General features: G+C 45.4%; 1 protein-coding gene across 1 annotated transcript; it reads left to right on the top strand.

The window, feature by feature from the left end:
* Positions 1-10: 10 nt before the first annotated feature.
* Positions 11-21,652, top strand: ATP6V1E2 (ATPase H+ transporting V1 subunit E2). The gene is given in 3 exon segments (XM_029231450.1): positions 11-147; positions 1,029-1,104; positions 18,942-21,652. A coding segment is annotated over 1 exon segment (636 nt). The 5' UTR covers positions 11-147; positions 1,029-1,104; positions 18,942-19,089; the 3' UTR covers positions 19,726-21,652.
* The last annotated feature ends 568 nt before the right edge of the window (positions 21,653-22,220 follow it).

A 22,220-nucleotide genomic window follows, 5' to 3' on the forward strand; every position in this document is an offset into this window, starting at 1 on the left:
GCCCGCCTGCCGGCTCCCGCGCCCCGCGCCCCGCGCCCCGCCCGCGGACGCAGCTCGGCCCTGCCGGCTCACCCTAGCTTGACTCCCCGCGAGGGCTGTGGGGAGGGGGCGAGGAGGAGGAGCCGAGGAGGAGCGACGGGGAGGAAGGTGAGACTGGGGGAGGGGGCCGAGCGACCAGCGCTCGCGAGGAGGCGAGGGCTCCTCGCGAAAGTGTGCGCAACGCCCAGAAGCGTCCACAGGCTCCGATGCTGGGAGAAGACGTGGAGGCCTCTTGGGGAACCGCGACGACTCTTATGATGACGCAATAGTCATGAAAAATTATTCACGTATATTTAAACTCCACCCGGAAGGCAGGATCCATTCTGTCGGCCTCTAAGTGCACAACAGAACTAGAAATCGGGAAGGAAGAAAGGGCAAGAGAGTTAACAATTTTTTTTTTAATTTAAAAAAAATTTTCACTCTCACGCACGGGGTGATGGGGGAGGGGTGGCGGTGGTCCCTGAGCTGGAAAGTAGGGACTCCTGGCTTACTGCTCCGTCCCGCCTCCCACCATCCCCACCACCCCATGCTGTTCACGGCAGAGCTTGAGTCATTTACTACGAAACTGGTGTCTAAGGGAGTTAAAGCATCTTGAACCACTGACGCACCCCCGCACCAGCCAGAAAAGGGAGACTCTGCGACTCTGGATGCGGCGGGTGTACCTTTGCTCCCCCTATAGGCGACATTCTCTGAGGCCCCTTTACAGTCCCAGTGTCCCTCGAAGGTGTTAGGTTGTGATCCCTGAGGAGTGATACACTCTAGAGCTCTAAGACGCGGCCTGTGATCCAGGCAACAACCCCTGTCCTCCTGCCTGGGCGATGCTTTCTTGGAAACACCCGTCAGGCCAGGTCGCGTTCACTCGCCAACAGTGCTGCTTCTAACTTTAGGCCCTGGGGGTGGGGGTGGGGGAGAATACTCTGCACGTAGACACCACACCCTCCCTCCCCTTGCTGACAGGAGATAAATCGCTTCCTTTCATCAATTCACAGGATCAGAAAATGCTGTGTTGAGAGGCACCGCAGAGGTCAACTGGGCCACCTCCCTTAGATCTCCCTGAGGTTGCAGGTAAGCAAATTGAGACACAGAGAGGTGAAGTGGTTATGTCAAAGGCTTCCAGCTAATTCCAGCATTCAAGGACTTGGAACACGCTTTGGGAAATGCTCAGTTATGTCCTCACGCTACACTTCCCAGGCCTCAACTCTCAAACCCCAAATCTGATTTCCATTGTCCTGCAAGACTTCCTGGATTCTTGGAAGTTCCTTGTGGAGTCCCACTGGACGTCTCACCAGACCCCTCCATTTGTGTCTGAGTGTGGGTATTTACATTGCCAGCTGCTTTAGCTTATGCAGTGAATCTGGAAGATATTTTTTATGTGCTGAATGACAGGTTAAGGAAGGCAGTTCAGTGCCTTGAAGTCAGATCTTGGTTCAAGACTAGTCTCTGCCACTTCCTTCTAGAGGGGAAGAAAGGAGCACTTGCCCCCTTTGCCTACAGGACTGCTTCTTCAGACAGCATTTGCTGGGACTGGGATTGTGAAAGGAGGGTGTATCAGGAGAGGTTAAGGAGCTACCGGGTGCACTCAGCCTAGAGAGGGCATTTGGGTCTGGCTCTGACAGTACTTAGCAGCGTGACCTTGAGCATATGCCACTTCTGTTCTAGGGGCCTCTGCTTTCTCATCCATAAATGTGAGCTCATCCATAAGGGTGAGATCAGGGCTCACCTTTGAGAACGCTAGGGCTCTTCACAATGTGTCCTGAGAGATCCTGGCAAAAGCTTTGGGCCAGGGGAGAAGCAGTTACTAGAGACATGGGGATGGCCTTTTTGAGGGATAATGAGGTCTGTCCCAGGACTGGAGGATGGAGGCTTCCCCCACTGAGGACTCCAGCCTCTCAGTTCTCATGCTGCTTTTCAGTGCGGCAGATACTTACCAGGGATCCAGAGAGCAGGAGGATTAGCTCTAGAACCTTGAAAAATGGAAGGGACTCCAGGTTCTGGATGCTTTGGGAGAAGCTCTGGGAATATCACAACACTCCGAGTGGGGAACTGCTGTCAGATGAATCATGCAGTGGTGACTTCATTGATGACGGTGACCTCATCGCTTTGGCCCATAGAAAAGCCAAGACTGACTGCCAGGAGCACTTTGAGCTCTGGACTGATTCCACCAGTTGAATGTAGAGTAGGAGGGAGACGGGAGAATTATCCTGGATGCCCAGGTCAGCCCAATGATGGGTTAGCTGGAAGGACCAAACAGATCTCAACAAATAATTACTATATAATGTGATCAGTGCTGTGATCGAGGATAAAGAACAGTCTTCGGCAAGTGCAGGGAGGCTGTTAGTACCTAGCTCTAGATGTGCTGAGGAAGGATTTGCAGAAGGGTGTCATTGGCCTGGGGGTTAAGAGGCCAATAGGAGTAAGATAAGAATGCCTAGGAAAGACAGCCCTGCCCCCCAGCAAGAAGGAACAGCACACAACTTCTTGGGAATGGTGAGACATGTAGGTGGACAGAATGCAGGATTAGTGGTGCAGGGGAGCTGGTTTGTATGTAATTGAGAACTGTGTGATGTTGCCAGGCCATGGGCCTCTGGAAGCCACGTTAAGGGCATGCAGGGCCCCACCCGGGCATGCAGGACTCCACCAGAACCTTGAAGAATGGAAGAGACTCACAGGATATTCGTGAGTTCCTATTTCTGGTTATCCCTGGGACCCTGTCGTACCTACTGGTCTTCAGTTAGTCACTTGATTTAACAAGTCCCCCTTCCCTTTTTGCCTAGTGGGTGTGGGTTGGTTTTCGGTCACTGGTAACCAAGGGAATCTTTACTATGTTAGTATTATCACTACAGTTGAGATAAGTGATGTGCAGCGAAATTCAGAAATTTGCCCAAAGTCATGTAGCTGGTAAGTGGCAGAGCTAGCTTTCAAAATGATCAATCTTCTGAGCTCATGCTACTTCCCATGTTCCACATGAAGGAGGCATTAAAAGTTTTTCAGTAGGGAATGACAAGTTTAGAGCTGTCTTTTGAGAAGATCACTCTGGGAGTGGTGTTAGAACATGGATTTAGAGGGGACGAGAGTGAAGGCAGAGGAAGTGAGGAGAGAGGTCACAAAGGTCTGAACCAGGCATGGCTGTGTAAATGAAGAGGAGGCCATGGGTAGCAGGATATTTTAATTAATTAATTTTTGGCTGCATTGGGTCTTTGTTGCTGTGCGCGGGCTTTCTCTAGTTGCGGTGAGCGGGGGCTACTCTTCGTTGTGGTGTGCGGGCTTCTCATTGCAGTGGCTTCTTTTGTTGCAGAGCATGGGCTCTAGGCACGTGGGCTTCAGTAGTTGTGGCACGTGGGCTCAGTAGTTGTGGCTCACAGTCTTAGTTGCTCCGTGGCATGTGAGATCTTCCAGGACCAGGGCTCGAACCCGTGTCCCCTGCATTGGCAGGTGGATTCTTAATTGCTGTGCCACCAGGGAAGTCCCTAGCAGGATATTTAGATGACCAAGTCCACAGGGCTTGGTAACACAGCATGGGGAAGGGCTAGGATACCTCTGAGGCGTTATCCATTGACGTATGATTCCATTGACGTATTCCTTCTCTCCATTCCTTTTTAATCTCCTCTGTTTTTATCCTCCTTATTTTAGTTTTCTTCCTTACTTTTAAAAACTTTCCCATCTCCTCTTGGTGCCTAACCATGAGACCAACTGCCTAAATCAAGCTGAGAGTAGATCTCTAGAAGGACATTAAGTTTCTGTCATTTTGTTTGTGTTCCCTCACATTCACCCCCAAAATGGAAAACTGGATTCCAATGGATCATTTGGTGTCATGATGCTTTGGGTTGCAAGTAATAGGAAAGTCAACCCAAACTGGCTTCAACAGCAAAGGGAGTATATGGACTTCTTTGACTGAAACATACAGAAGTAGCTCAAGCTTCGGGCATGGCTTGATCAAAACTCTGGATCTATTTTTTTCTTCACTTCTCTCAGTTTTTCTCTTCTCTTTGGGCCAACTTCCTACTTAGGTTGCTTTCTCTCTTGAAAACAAAATGGTTGTACCAGGTCCAGGCATCACCACCCGTACACCACACTGCCCAGGAGGAGAAAGAGCTTCTCTTGACTCACTGATTGCACAAAAGTCTTGGACTTTCTCTGATCAGATTAGCTGAGTTCATCATGGTGGCCAGCAGAATGTCAGATGCTCATTGCCTTAGGCCTGGGCTATTGGCCATCCCTGAAACCATCACTGTGACAAGGGATTGGGACTATCCTGATTAGGCCTATCAGGGCCCACCCCAAGGCCACGATTTTAATCCCACTTAGATTCTATGGTTCCTGCACAGCGGGCGGCAGGCATCGCAGGCATCGGGGGAATATATGCTGGGGAGGCGACCAGCAATATCTATTACATCTGGATTGTTGCCCACCAGTCAAAGTTTCTAGGCCTCCGCAAGCTATACTAGAAGTCAAGAACTTTAGGAAAAGCAGATTTCAAGGGAAGAAGGAAGTGAGAAGGATCTAAGTCAAATCTATGATTTGTTTCAAGTTTCAGTCAGTTGGTTTGTCAGGACATGAATCCATGCTTGGTGTGAATCCCTAATTCTTGGCTGATATAGTAGGTACCCTCTGCCCCCTTCAAATTTCCTTCTTAGAGTTACTGGTAAGGAGGTAAAGTGGTTATCATCCTTTTACCCCGTCCCCTCTGCTCTTCAATTATGCTTCTTGTCTCCATACATGCTTCTTTTCTCTTTGCAGACTGCAGACTCTTCATTCCCCAGGGCTCTCTTGCTTCCCAGACTCCACCTGTCCCACGATCATAGCATCATGCTATGTGCCATACCTATTCCTCTTATCCTTCCCGCCACTAAAACCTCCCATCTGCATCCTTTTCTCTGAGGGCTCAGATGTAATATACATTGCACATTTTTTTAGCTAAGATACTAATGGCTTAAACACTGCAGCAATTCCTTAAAGGTCAATGGTTCCTAATGATCAGAATGATTAAAAAAATCCAATAAATCTGGCTCACTTGTTTTTCATTTCTAGTTATGTTTCTAGAATGCATCTAGATCTCTTTTTTCCAGTTCATTACATACCAGGAACTCGGAAGTAAACCCCAGCCTCTGAGAATTTGGGCTCAAGCATCTTTAGTAATGTTTTCCGATCTTCATTTCTAGCTACCTTTTGCTGCAGCCTAGGTCAGGAGACCAGTCGTCACACCTGATGGCATTGCCACCATTGCTGAATCATGAAAAGGACACTTCTTCAGAGGTTGCTGGTGCAGAATACTCATAAGATCTGGGAGTGACCACCTCTTATAAGGTCCAAAGGAGGCTGGATCATAGATCCCTCTTCCAGAAATGAAATTAATGATTTTATTCCAGGCTTCAGTGCTAAGAGTGCCAGAAAACCATCCGAGACTCATTTATGATTGTTCTTACTCAGTGGTCACTGAGTATTATAAGCACGTCTTGAATTTGGGAAATCTCCCACTTTGTAAGTCATGGTAGGAAGAAAAGATCGCCCCTTATGGAAGCCGGAAGTTACAGACTCTTGCTTTCATTGTCAGACTCAAGAGCTAAAGTGACTAGAGTTAAATACAGGGCACGCTTTCTGGAGGTTGCAGCTTTAGTGCTGGGTACACAACTCAGTACTAAACACAGGAAGTGGCACACAGGGTGGGTGGTGGTGTTGGTTGTGGTGTGACTGAGTTCCTGGTGAAGGGCTTGTGTCCCGGGGCTCCTCGCCGACTTCAAACCCACCCTCTGGCCCCTGGAGGCTTTCTGGGCTGACTGCTGGCCCGCATCTACCACCCCACAGGCAGCTTGGGAGTGCAGTTCTGGGAAGGACGGGATGACTGGGGTAGTGTTTTGTGAATGACGACCTCTGACGTTCACCTAGCACTTTACAAAGCTTCTTCACTCCTCACATCGTTTGGCTTTCACAAAATTCCTCATTAACACCCTTTCTGTAAACAGTTGAGGCTTTGTGTCTTTATCCAGATGGAATTCAGGCAGATTGTGAACCTTTATCCAGATCACCCGGCCTGTGAGTGACATCAGGACCGAAACTTTTACCTTTGATGCTCTGTCCAGCGCACTTCTCATGACACCAGCTATGGCCCGTGGGGGCATCCGAGCCAGAGAGAGGCCTCCTACTTCAGGGGAAGCCTGGTTCCCACCCTTGGTTACCATCCCTGTCCTGTGACCAACCAGCCCGTGGGACACACTCAATAGATATTAGCCATATAAGCTGCTTATACATCTTGTAGCCAGAATCTCAGACCACTCCCACCCACCCCCATCCCCACCTTAAAAGGGGCCTGTTTTGGGGGACGAATACTTTGATAAATCGATTGTGGGAGAACTTACAAGGGTCTGCTTGAGTAACGATGGTTGTTTTCTAAGGAGGGTGGATTCAATTAACATGAAGTCAGTGTTTTCCAAATATTTTGTACGGTAAATCACAGTAACCCATACATTTTCATTGTGAACCAGAATACGTATGTACATATATATCATATATTTAACAAAGGTTTGACAGAACAACACTTAAACTTACTACCTGTAATGAACTCTGGGCTTTCTATTCCATTTGGTTTCACGGCCCACACTTTGAAAAACCCTGCTCTAGGGGCTCTGCTGAGTGGCTACCTGGCTGGCAGCTGGAGTTGAGTGCTCAGGACCACAGAGTTGTAAGAACTCCTACAACTAAACAACAAAAACAACCTGATTTTTAAAATGGGCAAAAGGCCTGAATAGACATTTCTCCAAAGAAAATGTGTAAATGCCCAATAAGCATGTGAAAAGATATTCAACATCACTAATCGTTAGGAAAATGCAAATCAAAACTATAATGAGTACCACCTCACACCCATTAGGAAAGGTGTTATCAAAAAACCAGAAAATAACAAAAATTGGTGAGGATGTGAAGAAACTGGAACCCTTGTTGCATTGCTGGTGAGATTATAAGATGGTGCAGCCACTGGGGAAAATGGTGTGGCAGTTTGTTCAAAAAAGGAAACAGCATTGCCATGTGATCCAGCAATTCCACTTATAGGTAAGTACCCCGAAGAATTGAAAGCAGAGACTTGAACAGACATTTGTACACCCACATTCAGAGGAATGTTATTCACAATAGCCAAAAGGTGGAAGCAACCCAGATGTCCATTGATGACTGAACAAAATGTGATATGTACATACAATGGAATGTTTTTCAGCCTTATAAAGGAAGGAGATTCTGACAAGTGCTATGACATGGATGAATCTTGAAGACATTATGCTAAGCGAAATAAGTCAGTCACAAAGGACAAATATTAAATGATTCCACCTCTATGAGGTTCCTAGAATAATCAAATTCATAGACACAAAGTAGCATGGTGGTTGCCAGGGACTAGGGAGAGGAGGGAATGGGGGTTAGTGTTTGATGGGTACGAAGTTCTGGAGATGATTGGTGATGTCTGTTGCACAACCATGTGAATATATTTAATGCCACTGAACATTACTTAGTGGTTAAAATGATAAAAACTTACGTATATTGTACCACAATAAGACAAAGAAAAAAGATAAATGGATTTTACTTTTTAAATGGGATTTCCGGCTTCTCTAAAATATCACATCTTGTGCCCAAGTCCCCATTTCCAAAAGGCAGCAGAAGCCTGGGCCCTTTAGGCAGGGATGAAACAGAAGGGCCTTTTTTTTTGCAGGTGGGGGGAACCACCACTGAAAACCTTTAGCTGTGCAACTTTGTGGCAAATTGCTCTTGGGGGGAACTTGATTCCTTTGAAGTAACCTTCCTGCAGATGTTTGAAAAGGAGAAATCAAGTTGTGAATTCTTTTTTTTATATACAAATTTGTTTATTTTATTTATTTATTTTTGGCTGCGTTGGGTGTTTGTTGCTGCGCGCGGCCTTTCTCTAATTGTGGCGAGCTGGGGCTACTCTTCATTGCAGTGCGCCGGCTTCTCATTGCAGTGGCCTCTTGTTGCGGAGCGCGGGCTCTGGGCACGTGGGCTTCAGTAGTTGCGGCACACAGGCTCAGTAATTGTGGCTCGTGGGCTCTAGAGCGCAAGCTCAGTAGTTGTGGTGCACGGGCTTAGTTGCTCCGCGGCATGTGGGATCTTCCTGGACCAGGGATCAAACCCATGTCCCCTGCATTGGCAGGTGGATTCTTAACTACTGCGCCACCAGGGAAGCCCTAAATTGTGAATTCTTAATGTAAATTATTTGGGGAGAAATGTTTCTGACCCTGCCTGGTTCTCTCCTTTATATTACCTGCCTGGCTGTAGTGGGCATTAGCTTTCTCCAGCCCCAACCAAAGCCTGCTTTGCCACTGGGATGGAGTTCTTGGATTAAAACTGTATGTGGCCCCTTAGTTATCAGCAGTTGAAGCAGAGATAAAGCTTTGTGGACACTTCTCTGATTTCCGCTCTGGGTGGCTCCTTTTACTTTCAGACCAAATGAACTCTCTGGCTGCTGCTTTGTCTCCCCACAGCTGGCTCCGGAGGGAGCAGGGTGCATCACACCCGCTTTCCCACATCTTCACGCTGAGCTGAGCTGCTCAGCCCTGTGGGTGGAGCTGCAGCAGGTGCTGCCAGGGCCGGTCCCTGAGTCATCAAACCTGCCGGCTCTTGTACCACATCTCCTTCCATCTCGTGTTCATGTCCAAGCCCTCATCCATGCAGTCTCGACCCGGCATTTACTTACAGCCAGGCTCTCCTGCCTCCACCATCACCAGGCTAATCTTTCTAAACCCAGGTATGGCCAAGTTACATCCGTACTGAGAAGCCTTTGATAGGGCTCCTTAGCCTAATGTCCCAGCTCTCAGTCTGACATTTCAAACCTTCCCCAGTTGAACTCCGTCTTTCTAGACATCGCTCACTCCCACTGCCACTGCAGGCCTGTCTGCTGCCACACCAATCTGTTCTCTGCACTCAGACCTCCTACACATTCCCAGCACGGTGTCTCTGCCCACAGTGTTCTCCCTGTCTAGACAATCTCACTCTCTCTTCCTGCTTCTCAGAATTGTTTGTTCTTCAGTGCCCATCTGTACTTCTCCCTCCCAGCTTGACCCCTTGCTCAGAGGACGACTCCTTCAGCTGAAGCCTGTGGCCACACAGCCTGTGTGCTCTCCTGGCTTTTATCCCATCCCATGTTGGGTGCAGGTACCTTTCCATATTTCTGAACCAAAGTCCTCTCTGGAAACCCCAAGGCATTGCTTCGAGTCAGGTATCCATCACAGCTTGATCGATTCTTGCCTATTTGGATAAATCCTCCTTCATGAATACTGTCTACTGGCTAACCTTTTCCAGGTGACCTGCCTCCAGTTAAAACATGTGTGGTCACTAATGGTGTGTCCCAAACCACCCACTACATGGTCTACCTGGTTGCAGAGCAGTTCATTATAAAAGAGCCCCATGGTGAGCTGGGGAGGGGCTTTTAGGGATTGGATCCCTTCATTTGCTTAGCTTTCTTGGAACTGCTGATTCCTAACAGATCACACTGTAGTGTGATTTCCTGTTTACCTGTACATCTCCCTTATGACGTCGTAGGCTTGGGAGGTGGACTGGTGTCTGCTTGTTCTCTGTCTCCAGTGCCTACACAGTGCCTGGCACATGGTAGATGTTCAACAAATATTTCTTGAAAGACAGAAAAGGGAATGCCCCCTTCCCACATATTTATTTATTTATTTATAAATTATTTATTTATTTGGTTGCGGCAGGTGCGCTCCTTAGTTGTGATTCTCAGGCTCCTTATTTGTGGCATGTGTGCTCCTTAGTTGTGGCATGTGTGTTCCTTAGTTGAGGCCGGTGGGCTCCTTAGTTGTGGCTCATGGGCTCGTTAGTTGCAGCTTGCTGGCTCCTTAGTTGTGGCACGTGGGCTCCTTAGTTGCAGTAGGTGGGCTACTTAGTTGCGGCTCGCCGGCTCCTTAGTTGTGGCATGAGAACTCTTAGTTGCGGCGTGCATGTGGGATCTAGTTCCCTGACCAGGGATCAAACCCCAGCCTCCTGCATTGGGAGCATGGAGTCTTAACCACTGCTCCATCAGGGAAGTCCCCCTTCCCACATGTTTAGAATTTAAATTTAGTATTCTAAATTTCCTCGCCCACTTCCTGGGCCCTGCAGGTTGCCCCATGCTCCAAGCTCTGGAAAGCCCCTTCCCTTCCTCACGCTGTAATCTGTAAGTGTCTGGAGGCCTTGGTTTGGTGCTGCTTCTCTTTCAGCCAGGGTTACGGAGCCCACACCCAGACACATCCACCCTCAGACTTACTTACAAATCCCAGCTAGAATGAGGAACAGTTGCTTCAGGGTCTGGGCAGGGCTTCAGGGTGACAGACACATTTTGCCCACCAAGCATGCCTGCCACCCCTTCCTCCCTCTAATGGTGATGAGGATTCCCCAAGTTGCACACCGGATCACACAGCTGAGGCCGGGGAAGAGAGATTTCCAAGCCCACACTTCCTCTAAGAATGCCTCTTATGCCTACAAATACAAAATCATCAGTTTTGAAATGTCTTCTTCCCTAAGGTCATAAGAAGGGGTTTCTGGGGATGCTGGCAAGGTCCTGCTGCTTGACCTGGGTGCTGGTTACAGGATATTTGCCTCATACTAATTCATTAAGCCATACACTTTTCTGAATGTGTGTTACATTTCACAGTAAAAAAGAAAGTACCCCCCTGACACCCGCCCCAGCCTCAGGGCCTTAATCCAATCAATTCGTGTTTAACCAGTGCCTGTCTGCATCCAGCCCCTGCTAGAGAAAGAGATCCTTGTCCTCAAGGAATTTCCTGGAGGAAGGAAGGTAACTAGAGCATCAGAAGACTCCGAATCCAGCTCTGAATTATATCTGGAAAATAGGCCATGCTGTCATTTTGAGGAGGAGTTCAGAGGTCAAGGAGGTAGTGGGGCTCAAACTGGGCTGAAGATGTAGGTGGGATTTAGGTAAGTGGAGAGAAGCAGAGGAAGGCATTGTAGCTGAGAGAACTGTATGATCAAGAGCTGTTAGGTAAGACTGAGCCTGATGTGTCTGGGGGGCAATGAAGAAACCCTAGTACTGAATAGTTGTTTTTGTTTTGTTTTTTTTTTTTGCGGTACGCGGGCCTCTCACTGTTGTGGCCTCTCCCGTTGCGAAGCACAGGCTCCGGACACGCAGGCTCAGCGGCCATGGCTCATGGGCCCAGCCACTCAGCGGCCTGTGGGATCTTCCCGGACCAGGGCACGAACCCGTGTCCCCTGCATCGGCAGGCGGACTCTCAACCACTGCGCCACCAGGGAAGCCCAGTACTGAATAGTTTATGGGAGTAAGGCTGTCTTGGAGAGCTCTAGATCTGCCCCCAGCCCCAAACATGGGCAGGGTGGACGCCACTTACAGTGCAAGCCTGCCTTATCTGAATGGAGAATCCTGTGCCCTTGTGCAAGAGCCGACATGTGTGTTTCACATTTCTTAGTTGGGCACCCGAGTTCATGCAGAGACACTTACTTGTTCAATTCCTGACTTTTAGCCCTGCCCCACCCTGCAGCTGCCTTCAAGTCCCAGCACTGATAGACTGAGTAGAAGTGGGAGTCAGAGGAAGTATGAGAACTCAGGACTGCAGATTCAGAGACTGTGACAGGCTGTGGGATGACTCTACCCCAGCCTCAGCCCAAGAGCCCTGGAATTCCAGGACTTTACCTACCATCACCAAGGATATGGCTGGCCACCTGAGACCATGGGGGAATGTGCCGTGAAGTGCCGGGAGGTTCCCAAACTCCATGCAGGGCTACTAATTTTAATATAAGGAAGCAAGACTAGGATGTGTTTCTACTTATTTTAGGGAGTGGAAATCAAATCAGTCATAAGTACTCTGTACACACAGAGGGTGACTGTGATGAGGCTTAAAGCGGAGGAGAAGAGCTAGTAATAATATAGTACCAGTGATGCTGATAATGACCGTAACTACCAAGCGTGAAGATTAGCTTTGTGCTTAGCAGTATATGCTGAACATTCACTTCTTTCATTTAAGCCTCTCAATAATCCTATGATGTGCACGCTATTATTATTTCCATTTTACGGATGGAGAAACTGAGGCTTCAAGGCATGAGCTGCTTTCCCAAAGTCATACAAATGTTAAGTGCAGAAGTAGGATCTGAATTCCAGCAGTCTTACTCCAGCAACCATACTGTGGAAGCCGGCGATGCCTCCTTAAGCCCTGTCTGGGCTTGGAGAGGATGTCCTCCCCGATGGACCAGAGCGTGCCAGCCCCTGTGGCTGGTGTGGCATTCTGAAAGACTGTCTGGCAAGTTTTGCTTGCTCTGGTTTCTCACTAAAACAACCTTTGGATTTGGCTTCCCAGGCGACTCACATACAGGAAAAGAGGGCCATGACCTGCCAACATGACAGCTGTATTTTTCACTAGTAACTTAATAAACTGGCTGCCTGGGTTCACATACGTACCTGTTTCTGACAGCTTGGTTAAGGTGAGCCCACCCCAGAGCTGAGGCCATGTGCCAACTTAATTGAGATTCTGGGCATGCAAGCGTAGCCCCCAGCTGAGGCCTCTGTGCCAAGGAAATTCCTCTTGGCCTCCTTTTGGCTGGTTTGGCCCGCCTTCCCCAGTGACAGTCTGGCTCTTTGGATTCAAGCTGCCTGGTCAAACTGTGAGGGTCTGCAGAAAGAAGGAAGCAACAGTGCCAGGTTCCAGTGCGTGTTCCAAGTTCCACATTCTGCCTACAGACGCCCGGTGCCAGAGCAAAGGCTGGCCCTTGGCAGTGGACTGGTAAGGATTTGTCTGGTACATTTTTTCCTTTACACACTTAACCTGGGACTTCCTGCATCTCTTACTCTCTCTGCTTTCATTCATGGTGGCTTCCAAAGCTGGTGATTAGCAGGGTTACCCAGAGAGCCCTTTTTAAAAAATATTTAATGGACTTGTCTTATTTAGGAGCAGAGAATGTTTTGCTCTGTTTACAAAAGTGCAGTTTAAGAAAAATTACATCCTAAAATAGTGGGGAATGGGTGGGCTAAATCATTTTCTTTTTAACTTCCAATGACAGTTTGTAAGGTTGAACCGGAAGTCTTGGTCTTTGTCAGAAACACGGGGTTGTTTTTCCACCAAGCTTGGTGAATGGTGCATCTTTCTGGGACAGCATTCTTTTTTTTTCTTTTTTTTTGCAGTACGCGGGCCTCTCACTGTTGTGGCCTCTCCTGTTGCGGAGCACAGGCTCCGGACGCGCAGGCTCAGCGGCCACGGCTCACGGGCCCAGCCGCTCCGCGGCATGTGGAATCTTCCCGGACTGGGGCACGAACCCGTGTTCCCTGCATTGGCAGGCGGACTCTCAACCACTGCGCCACCAGGGAAGCCCCCCCTTTTTTTTTTAATTGTAAAAGACACATAACATGAAATCTACCCTCTTAACAAAATTTTAAGTGTACAGAACAGTGTTAACTATATGCACATTGCTGTACAGCAGATCTCTTTTTCACCTTGCATGACTGAAACTTTATACCCATTAAACACAACTTTCTAATTCCCCTCCACCTGGCCCCTGGCAACCATCATTCTAGTTTCTGCTCCTGTGAATTTGACTACTTCAGATCCCTCATTTAAGTGTAATCATGCAGTATTTTTCCTGTGACTGGCTTATTTCACTTAGCATAATAATGTCCTCAAGGTTCATCCATTATGTAGCATATGACAGGATTTCCTTGTCATATTTAAGGCAAAATAATATTTCATTCAATGTATATACAACATTTTCTTTATCCATTCAATCATCAGTAGGCATTTAGGTTGTTTCCACCTCTTGGTTATTGTGAATAAAGCTCCAATGAACATGGGAATGCAAATATCTCTTTGAGATCCTGTTTTCAGTTCTTTTGGATGAATATCCAGAAGTGAGATTGTTGGATCATACGGGAGTCTTTAATCCATTTTGAGTTGATTTCTGTATATGATGTAAGATGAGGGTCCAATTTCATTCTTTTGCGTGAGATATTTAGTTTTCCTAGTACCATTTGTTGAAGAGATTATTCCCATTGTGTAGTCTTGGCACCCTTGTTTGAAGATTATTTTACTGTATTTGTGTGGGTTTATTTCTAGGATCTCTATTCTGTTATATTGGTCTATCTGTCTGCTAGTACTATGCTGTTTCGATTACTGTAGGCTTGTAATATATTTTGAAGTTAGGAGTGTGAAGCCTCCAGCTTTGTTCTCTTTCAAGATTGTTTTTGCTATTCAGGGTTCTTTGTGGTTTCACATGAATTTTAGGATTGTTTTTTCTATTTCTTAAAAAAATGCCGTTGAGACTTCGATAGGAATAGCACTGAATTTGTAGATCACTTTGAGTAGTATGAACAGTATTAAGTCTTCTAATCCATGAGCATGGGATGTCTTTCCATTTATTTGTGTCTTTAAATTCTTTCAGCAGTGATTTGTAGTTTTTAGTGTTCAACTATTTAGCTTCCTTGGTTAAATTTATTCCTAGTATTTTGTTCTTTTTGATGATATTGTAAATGGAATTGTTTTCTTAATTTTCCTTTTGGATTATTCATTTTTATTGTATAGAAACAATTGCTTTTTATATGTTGATTTTGTATCTCTCCAATTTTGATGTCTTTTTTGTGTTTCTCATGTCTAATTGCTGTAGCTAGGACTTCCAATGTTATGTTGAATAAAAGTGGCAAGAGTGGACATCCTTGCCTTCTTTATTCCTGATGTTAGAAGAAAAGCTTTCAGTTTTTCACTGTTGTGTATGAATGATGTTAGCTGTGCACTTTTCATATATGATCTGCATTATATAGAGGTAATTTCCTTCTATTCCTAGTTTGTTGAGTGTTTTTTTTTTATCATGAAAGGATGTTTAATTTTGTCAAATGCCTTTTCTGCATCTACTGAGATGATCATGTGATTTTATCTTTCTTTCTGTTAATGTGGTGTATCGCATTGATTGATTTTTGTATGTTGAACCATCCTTGCATTCCAGGGATAAATCCCACTTGGTCATGGTGTATAATTCTTTTAATGTGCTATTGAATTCGGTTTGCTAATATTTTGTTGAGATTTTTGCATCTGTGTTCATCAGGGATATTGGCTTGCAGTTTTCTTTTCTTGTAGTGTCTTTCTGGCTTTGGTATCAGGATAATGCTGACCTCTTAAAATGAATTTGAAAGGGTTCCCTCCTCTTCAGTTTTCTGGAAGAGTTCTCAGGAGTTGGCAATAATTTTAAAAAAAATTTTTGTAGAGGGCTTCCCTGGTGGCACAGTGCTTGAGAGTCCGCCTGCCGATGCAGGGGACATGGGTTCGTGCCCCAGTCCGGGAAGATCCCACGTGCCGCAGAGCGGCTGGGCCCGTGAGCCATGGCCGCTGAGCCTGCACGTCCAGAGCCTGTGCTCTGCAACGGGAGAGGCCACAACAGTGAGAGGCCCGTGTACCGCAAAAAAAAAAAAAAAAAAGTATTTGTAGAATTCTCCTTTGAGGCTATCTGGTCTTGGGCTTTTTTTTTTTTTTTTTTTGGTTGGGAGGTTTTGATTACTGGTTCAATCTCCTTACTAGTTATAGATATGTTCAGATTTTCTATTTCTGCATGGTTCAGCCTTGGTAGGTAGTATGTTTCTAGGAATTTATCCATTTCTTTTAGGTTTTCCAATTTGTTGGTGTATGGTTGTTCAGAGTGGTCTCTTACAATGCTTTTTATTTCTGTGGCATCAGTATAATGATTTTATATATTTGAGTCTTCTTTTTTTCTTAGTCTAGCTAAAGGTTGTCGGTTTTATCTTTTCAAAAGCTAACTCTTAGTTTCATTGATTCTTTTGCATTTTTCTATTTCATTTATTTCTGCCCTAATTTTTATTATTTCCTTCCTTCTGCTAATTTTGGGCTTAGTTTTTCTTTTCCTAGTTCCTTAATGTATAAAGTTAAGTTGCATATTTGAAATCTTTCTTTTTAGACGTAGGCTTTTACAGCTATAAACTTTTCTTAGTACCCCTTTTGCTGCGTCCCAAGTTTTGGTATGTGTATTTCATTTTTGTTTGTCTCAAGATATTTTCTAATTTCCCTTTAGATGTCTTCTTTGGTCCATTGGTTGTTCAAGAGAGTGTTGTTTAATTTCTACATATTTGTGTTTTCCATTTTTCCTTCTGCTACTGATTTCTAGCTTAATTCCATTGTGGTTAGAAAAGATACTTGGTATGATTTCAGTCTTCTTAAGTTTGTTAAGCCTTTGTTTGTGACCTAACATGTAATCCATGCTGGAGAGTGTTAAAACTGTGCTTGAAAAAAATGTGTGTTTTGCTGCTGCTGGTGGAATATTTTGCTGTGTCGTCTGTTAGGTCTATTTGATCTATATCATTGTTAAAGTCCTGTGTTTCCTTATTGATCTTCTCTCTGGATAGTTTATTCATTATTGGAGGTGAGATATTGACATCTCTTAATATTACTGTGTTCCTGACTATTACTCCCTTCAGTTCTGTTAATGTTTACTTTATATATTTGGGTACTCTGATGTTGGGTGCATATATATCTATAGTTACTATATCTTCTTAGTGAATTGACCTTTTTATCATTATAAAATGTCCTTCTTTTACTCTTATGACAGTTTTTGACTTAAAATATATTTTATGTGATATAAGTATGGCCACTCCTGCTCTCTTTTGGTTACCATTAGCACAGAATATCTTTCTCCATCCTTTCACTTTCAGCCTATGTGTGTTCTTAAACCTAAAGTGAGTCTCCTGTAGACAGCATATAATTGGATCTTGTTTTGTTTTTAATTTATTCAGCCACTCTATAGCTTTTGATTAGGGAGTTTAATTTACATTTAAAATAGTTACTTATAAAGAAGGATGTGCTGTTGTCATTTTGTTCATTGTTTTCTGTCTGCTTTGTAGCTTTTTTTGCCCCTCTCTTGATGTCTTTGTGTTTCACTGATTTGTTTTAGTGACATGATTTGATTCCTTTCTCATTTTTGTTTGTGAATCTGGGTGTCTGTTTCCTTCCTCAGATTTGGGGAGTTTGGAGCCATTATTTCGTCAAATAAGATTTCTGCTCCTTTCTTTCTGTCTCTTCACCTTCTGGGGCTCCTATATTACATATATTAATCCACTTGATGGTGTTCCATATGTCTCTTAGGCTTTCTTCACTTTAAAAAAATTTGCTTCTCCAACAATAATAGATAATTTCAAATGGCCTGTCCTCGAGTTTGCTGTTTATTTCTTCTCCATAATCAAGTCTGTTGTTGAACACCTCTAGTGAATTTTTCAATTCAGTTATTGTATTCTTTAGCTCCAAATTTTCTGTTTGGTTCTTTTTAATATTTTCCATCTCTTTATGGCTAGTCTTATTTTTTTCATATATCATTTTCCTGGGCTCGTTAAGCATCCCAGTGAGTCTTTTTTTTTTCTTTTCTATTATGGTTTATTACAGGATATTGAATATAGTTTCCTGCACTATACAATAGGACTGTGTTGTTTATCCATTCTATATATAATAGTTTGCATCTGCTAGTCCCAAACTCCCAATCCAACCCTCCCCCGCACTCCCTACCCCTTGGCAGCACAAGACTGTTCTCTGTGTCTGAGTCTGTTTCTTTTTTGTAGATAAGTTCATTTGTGTCATATTTTATTCCACATATAAGTGATATCGTATGGCATTTGTCTTTCTCTTTCTGACTTACTTCGTTTAGTGCAGTAATCTCTAAGTCCATCCATGTAGCTGCAAATGGCATTATTTCATTCTTTTTGTGACCAAGTAATATTCCATTGTATATATATACCACATCTTCTTTATCCATTCATCTGTCAATGGACATTTAGGTTGTTTCCATGTCTTGGCTATTGTAAATAGTGCTGCTATGAACATAGGGGTGCGTGTATCTTTTCAAATTATAGTTTTGTTTGGATATATGCCCAGGAGTGGGGTTGCTGAATCATATGGCAACTCTATTTTTAATTTTTTTTTTTTTTTTTTTTTTTTTGCGGTACCTGGGCCTCTCACTGTTGTGGCCTCTCCCATTGCGGAGCACAGGCTCCGGACGCGCAGGCTCAGTGGCCATGGCTCATGGGCCCAGCCACAGGCTCGGGACGCCCAGCTCAGTGGCATGTGGGATCTTCCCGGACCAGGGCACGAACCCGTGCCCCCTGCATCGGCAGGCGGACTCTCAACAACTGCGCCACCAGGGAAGCCCTATTTTTAATTTTTTGAGGAACCTCCATACTGTTCTCCATAGTGAGTACACCAATTTACATTCCCACCAACAGTATAAGAGGGTCCAGGGAGTCTTTTTAAGATATGGATTCCTAGACCCTACTGGCAGAAATACTAATTCAGTAGTCTGGAGTGGGGCCTGGAAAGCTGTATTTCTGAAAGGTCCCCTGGTGATTCATATGTACATCTAGGTTTGGAAACCACTTCCAGTTAAAAGACTACCTTCAACCCCTCCCACCTTGCAGTTCTCTCCAGGATGCCACCATCTGCCTATGGGTTTTCTGTCTCTTTGAATCAGTTGAGGCTCTAAAAATCTTTTTGCTTCAAGGCAACCTTCCTGGATTTTGCTTCAAGGCAACCTTCCTGTTTAACCACAAGTTTCTTATGACTCTCCCCAGCCCTCTCCAACCCAAAATGTGCCTACATTTTCCATTTTTGTATTAGTTTGGCATTTCCATTCTCTCCACTTGCTATCTGTGATTGAGCCATTGCTGACTAGAAGTCTTCCTGAGGTCTGCCCTAATCATCTCATTATTATTTGATGACAAAAAGGTGGTGAGTGTAGTAGAAATGGAACTCTGGGAACCCAGGTTTGGGTCTCTGTTCTACTAGGGTATGACCTTGGACAGGTTGCTTTCCCTCTCTGGGCTTCAGTTTCCTCCAAGTGATTCATGAATAGATGGTCTCCATGATCCTTCCCTTTGGACTCTGACTATATCCTTCCTCCCCTCATGCATTCCACAGCTCAGAACGTGGAACTCTGGAGACACTCCTGAAACTCTGCCCTAAGTCAAAGGAACCAGAGAGTCCACCAGTTCTCCCTCCACCTCCCTTTCCAGGAGCAGCCACGGCCCTGAGTGATGTCAATGTGCAGAAGCAGATTAAGCAGGTGATGGCTTTCATTGAGCAGGAAGCCAGTGAGAAGGCCGAAGAAGTAGATGCCAAGGCTGAGGAAGAGTTCAACATTGAGAGAGGACGCCTTGTGCAAACCCAATGACTGAAGATTATGGCGTATTATGAGAAGAAAGAGAAGCAGATAGAGCAGCAGAAGAAAAGCCAGATGTCTACCATGAGGAATCAGGCAAGGCTGAAAGTCCTGAGGGCCCGAAACGACCTCATCTCAGAGTTGCTGAATGATGCAAAGCTGAGACTCAGCAGGATCGTGGCAGACCCAGTATTTCACCAGGGGCTGCTGGATAAACTAGTGCTCCAGGGTCTGCTCCGACTGCTGGAGCCTGTGGTGATTGTACGCTGCAGGCCACAGGACCTCCTCCTGGTGGAGGCTGCAGTGCAAAAAGCCATCCCTCAATACACGACAGTCTCCCACAAACGTGTGGAAGTCCAAGTTGACAGAGGGGTGCAACTGGCTACAGATGCGGCTGGAGGTGTGGAGTTCTACAGTGGTGATCAGAGAATAATGGTTTCCAATACTCTGGAGAGTCGACTGGATCTCTTATCCTGGCAAAAGATGCCAGAAATACGAAAGGCCTTGTTTGGAGCCAGTGCCAACAGGAAGTTCTTTATATAAGCCTCTAGGAAGTGAAGCTCATCTTGAATTTCTAAGCTATAAAAGCATGAGTTATTAGGACAAAGGAAAACAGTAATACCTCCTCCTCTTTTTTGCTCTGGTATTAGTCTGTCTTCATGAAATACCCTTTGACTAGCTAAAGGCATTACACTTTGGAATAAAGCCTGACTTAGTGCTTAGCAACCTATTTCCAATTTATCTATACATATTACAGCCTCTTGTCAGTTCTACAGTCTGTGTTGAAGGGAGTAGAGACATCTGCTCTTTAGCTCGTCCTCAAACTGAGGTGTGAATGGTATTCTTGACCTATGGGTCTGGGTGTTCTAAAGCTCTTTAATATGTATGTGAAGTTTGTTTTTCTTCTTTTGTCTCAGCTTCTTGTTCTTATGTTATTTAATAAGGTCTAGAACTCTTTTTCATGTGTAGAGGGTCAACTTCATGGGTGTATGGTCAGTGCAGTCACACAGAGCTCCATGTCAGAAGAGCCCGGCACTTGGGGTCTAATGCTTTACAGCCACTGTCTGGAAATTCTTAATTTTATATTTGCATGTGTCCTTTATAAGTGAAGTCCAGTGGGACTTTGGAGCATGTGTCAGGGACTTGGACCTTGGCTCACACGTAGTACTGATTCCCAAAGCCTACCCATCTCCCTGGGTTGGGTTCTTGACCACCCACTTCCCAGCACCCTGGTGCTCCAAGACCCTGCCTTCCCTTCCCTCAACTAGTGCTCATTGCTGCCCTCTGCCCAGTGTGCATGCAGGGAGGGTCTGTATGCTCCGTAGAATCTTAGGGCTGGGCATAATGGTGGCCATCTCTGCTCAGCTTGGCAGCTCCATGGCACATTCAGCAGGTGACTTGGTGAGCTTAGGTCTCTCACCCACCAGATACTGGGCACATCTCAGTGTGGAGGTTTAAAGACCCTGGGGTTCACCTGTCTCCTGTGGATTGGATCAGCCAGCCTGTTGGAATGGGAGATGCCTGGCTTGGCTTTCCTGACCCCAGCCTCGGTACAACGCATAGATCTGGGGGCTGGTGGGAAGGAGGGCCCAGCAGTTGTCAAGGTTGCTGGGCCTGAGTCTCGGGGAGGGATCTTCAGCAGCTTATAAGGGTCTGCACTTGCCCTGTGAAGTATCCTGTACCTGATGGAGCTCTCCATTAGACAGCTCAGTGTCTGGGGGCGACTTGGGCTCATCTCTTGTGACCAGCTGGGTGCATCTTCTGGGAGAAGCCAAGAAATACAGTCATTGTGGTGATTCTCTATATGGGCATTGCACAATATAAAGATAAATGATAAAATTCATCCTAAGGATTTTATATTGTAAATTTTATTTACTTAGACATTAAATAGCAAATAAACACCATGACAAGCCAAAAGAGAGACTGCAGAAGAAAAGAAAAAGCTTTATAAGTATTTTAGTACGTTTAACTGTACTTTTTGAACAAAGGATTCCACAGTTTCATTTTACACTGGACCCCATAAATTATGTAGCTGGTTCTGCATGTGTATGGTGATTTAAAGTCTAATTTATGCCTGAGTGTGATTTATGTATTAAAATAGAAGTTTTTTGAAGAAAAGAACCCCCAGGCAACTCTGCCAAGGGCAAAGGTTGGCTTGTGTGGTCAGGAATTTATAAGGAACAGAAATCCCATGGAGCTCAAACACAGAGTAGGAGGCAGGTTATTAGTAAACAGGGGTGTCTCACAGGAGCTCGGGACAGGAATCTGTCATGGTCTCAGCGGAGGGCTGGAACTGGGCATCAGAAAGCTTTCTGAAGTCCTCTAGATGGCTAGTTCATTTTCTTTTTTAAGCAGTGACTTTTTCTACTGTCCATTTTATTTTTTTATTATAATTATTTTTTAAACGTAAGGACTGATACTCTTATTTTTTTATCTTTTTTTTTGGCTGCATTGGGTCTTTGTTGCTGCGTGTGGGCTTTCTCTAGTTGCAGCGAGTGGGGACTACTCTTCTTTGCGGTGTGCAGGCTTCTCACTGCAGTGGCTTCTCTTAGTGTGGAGCACGGGTTCTAGGTGCACGGGCTTCAGAAGTTGCAGCACGTGGGCTCAGTAGTTGTGGCACACAGGCCCTATAGCACGTGGGCTTCAGTAGTTGTGGCATGTGGGCTCCGGAGTTGCGGCACATGGGCTTAGTTGCTCCGCAGCATGTGGGATCTTCACGGACCAGGGATTGAACCCGTGTCCCCTGCATTGGCAGGTGGATTCTTGCACCACCAGTGAAGTCCTCTACTGTCCATTTTAAATGGTGGAGTTTGCATGGTCCCCAGAGTTTACATGTTGTAGTTCCAGAAACAAATTTGCTTTTCTTGGAGTTATTTCCTCTTTTCTTAGAAGGAATCCATTTGGCTCAATTCAGATTAGATGTCCACCTACAGTCCAGTTGGTGTCTGGGGCAGTTCTTAGAGAAAAGGGGGTCTTTGTCAGCTGGACAGACTCCTTAAAGGGTGTCTTCTTTGTGGGCCCTTTTGAGTTGTGAATTG

The sequence above is a fragment of the Monodon monoceros genome, unplaced genomic scaffold (assembly GCF_005190385.1).
Source record: "Monodon monoceros isolate NGI ecotype Baffin Bay Population unplaced genomic scaffold, NGI_Narwhal_1 Super_Scaffold_19, whole genome shotgun sequence".
NCBI lineage: Eukaryota > Metazoa > Chordata > Mammalia > Artiodactyla > Monodontidae > Monodon > Monodon monoceros.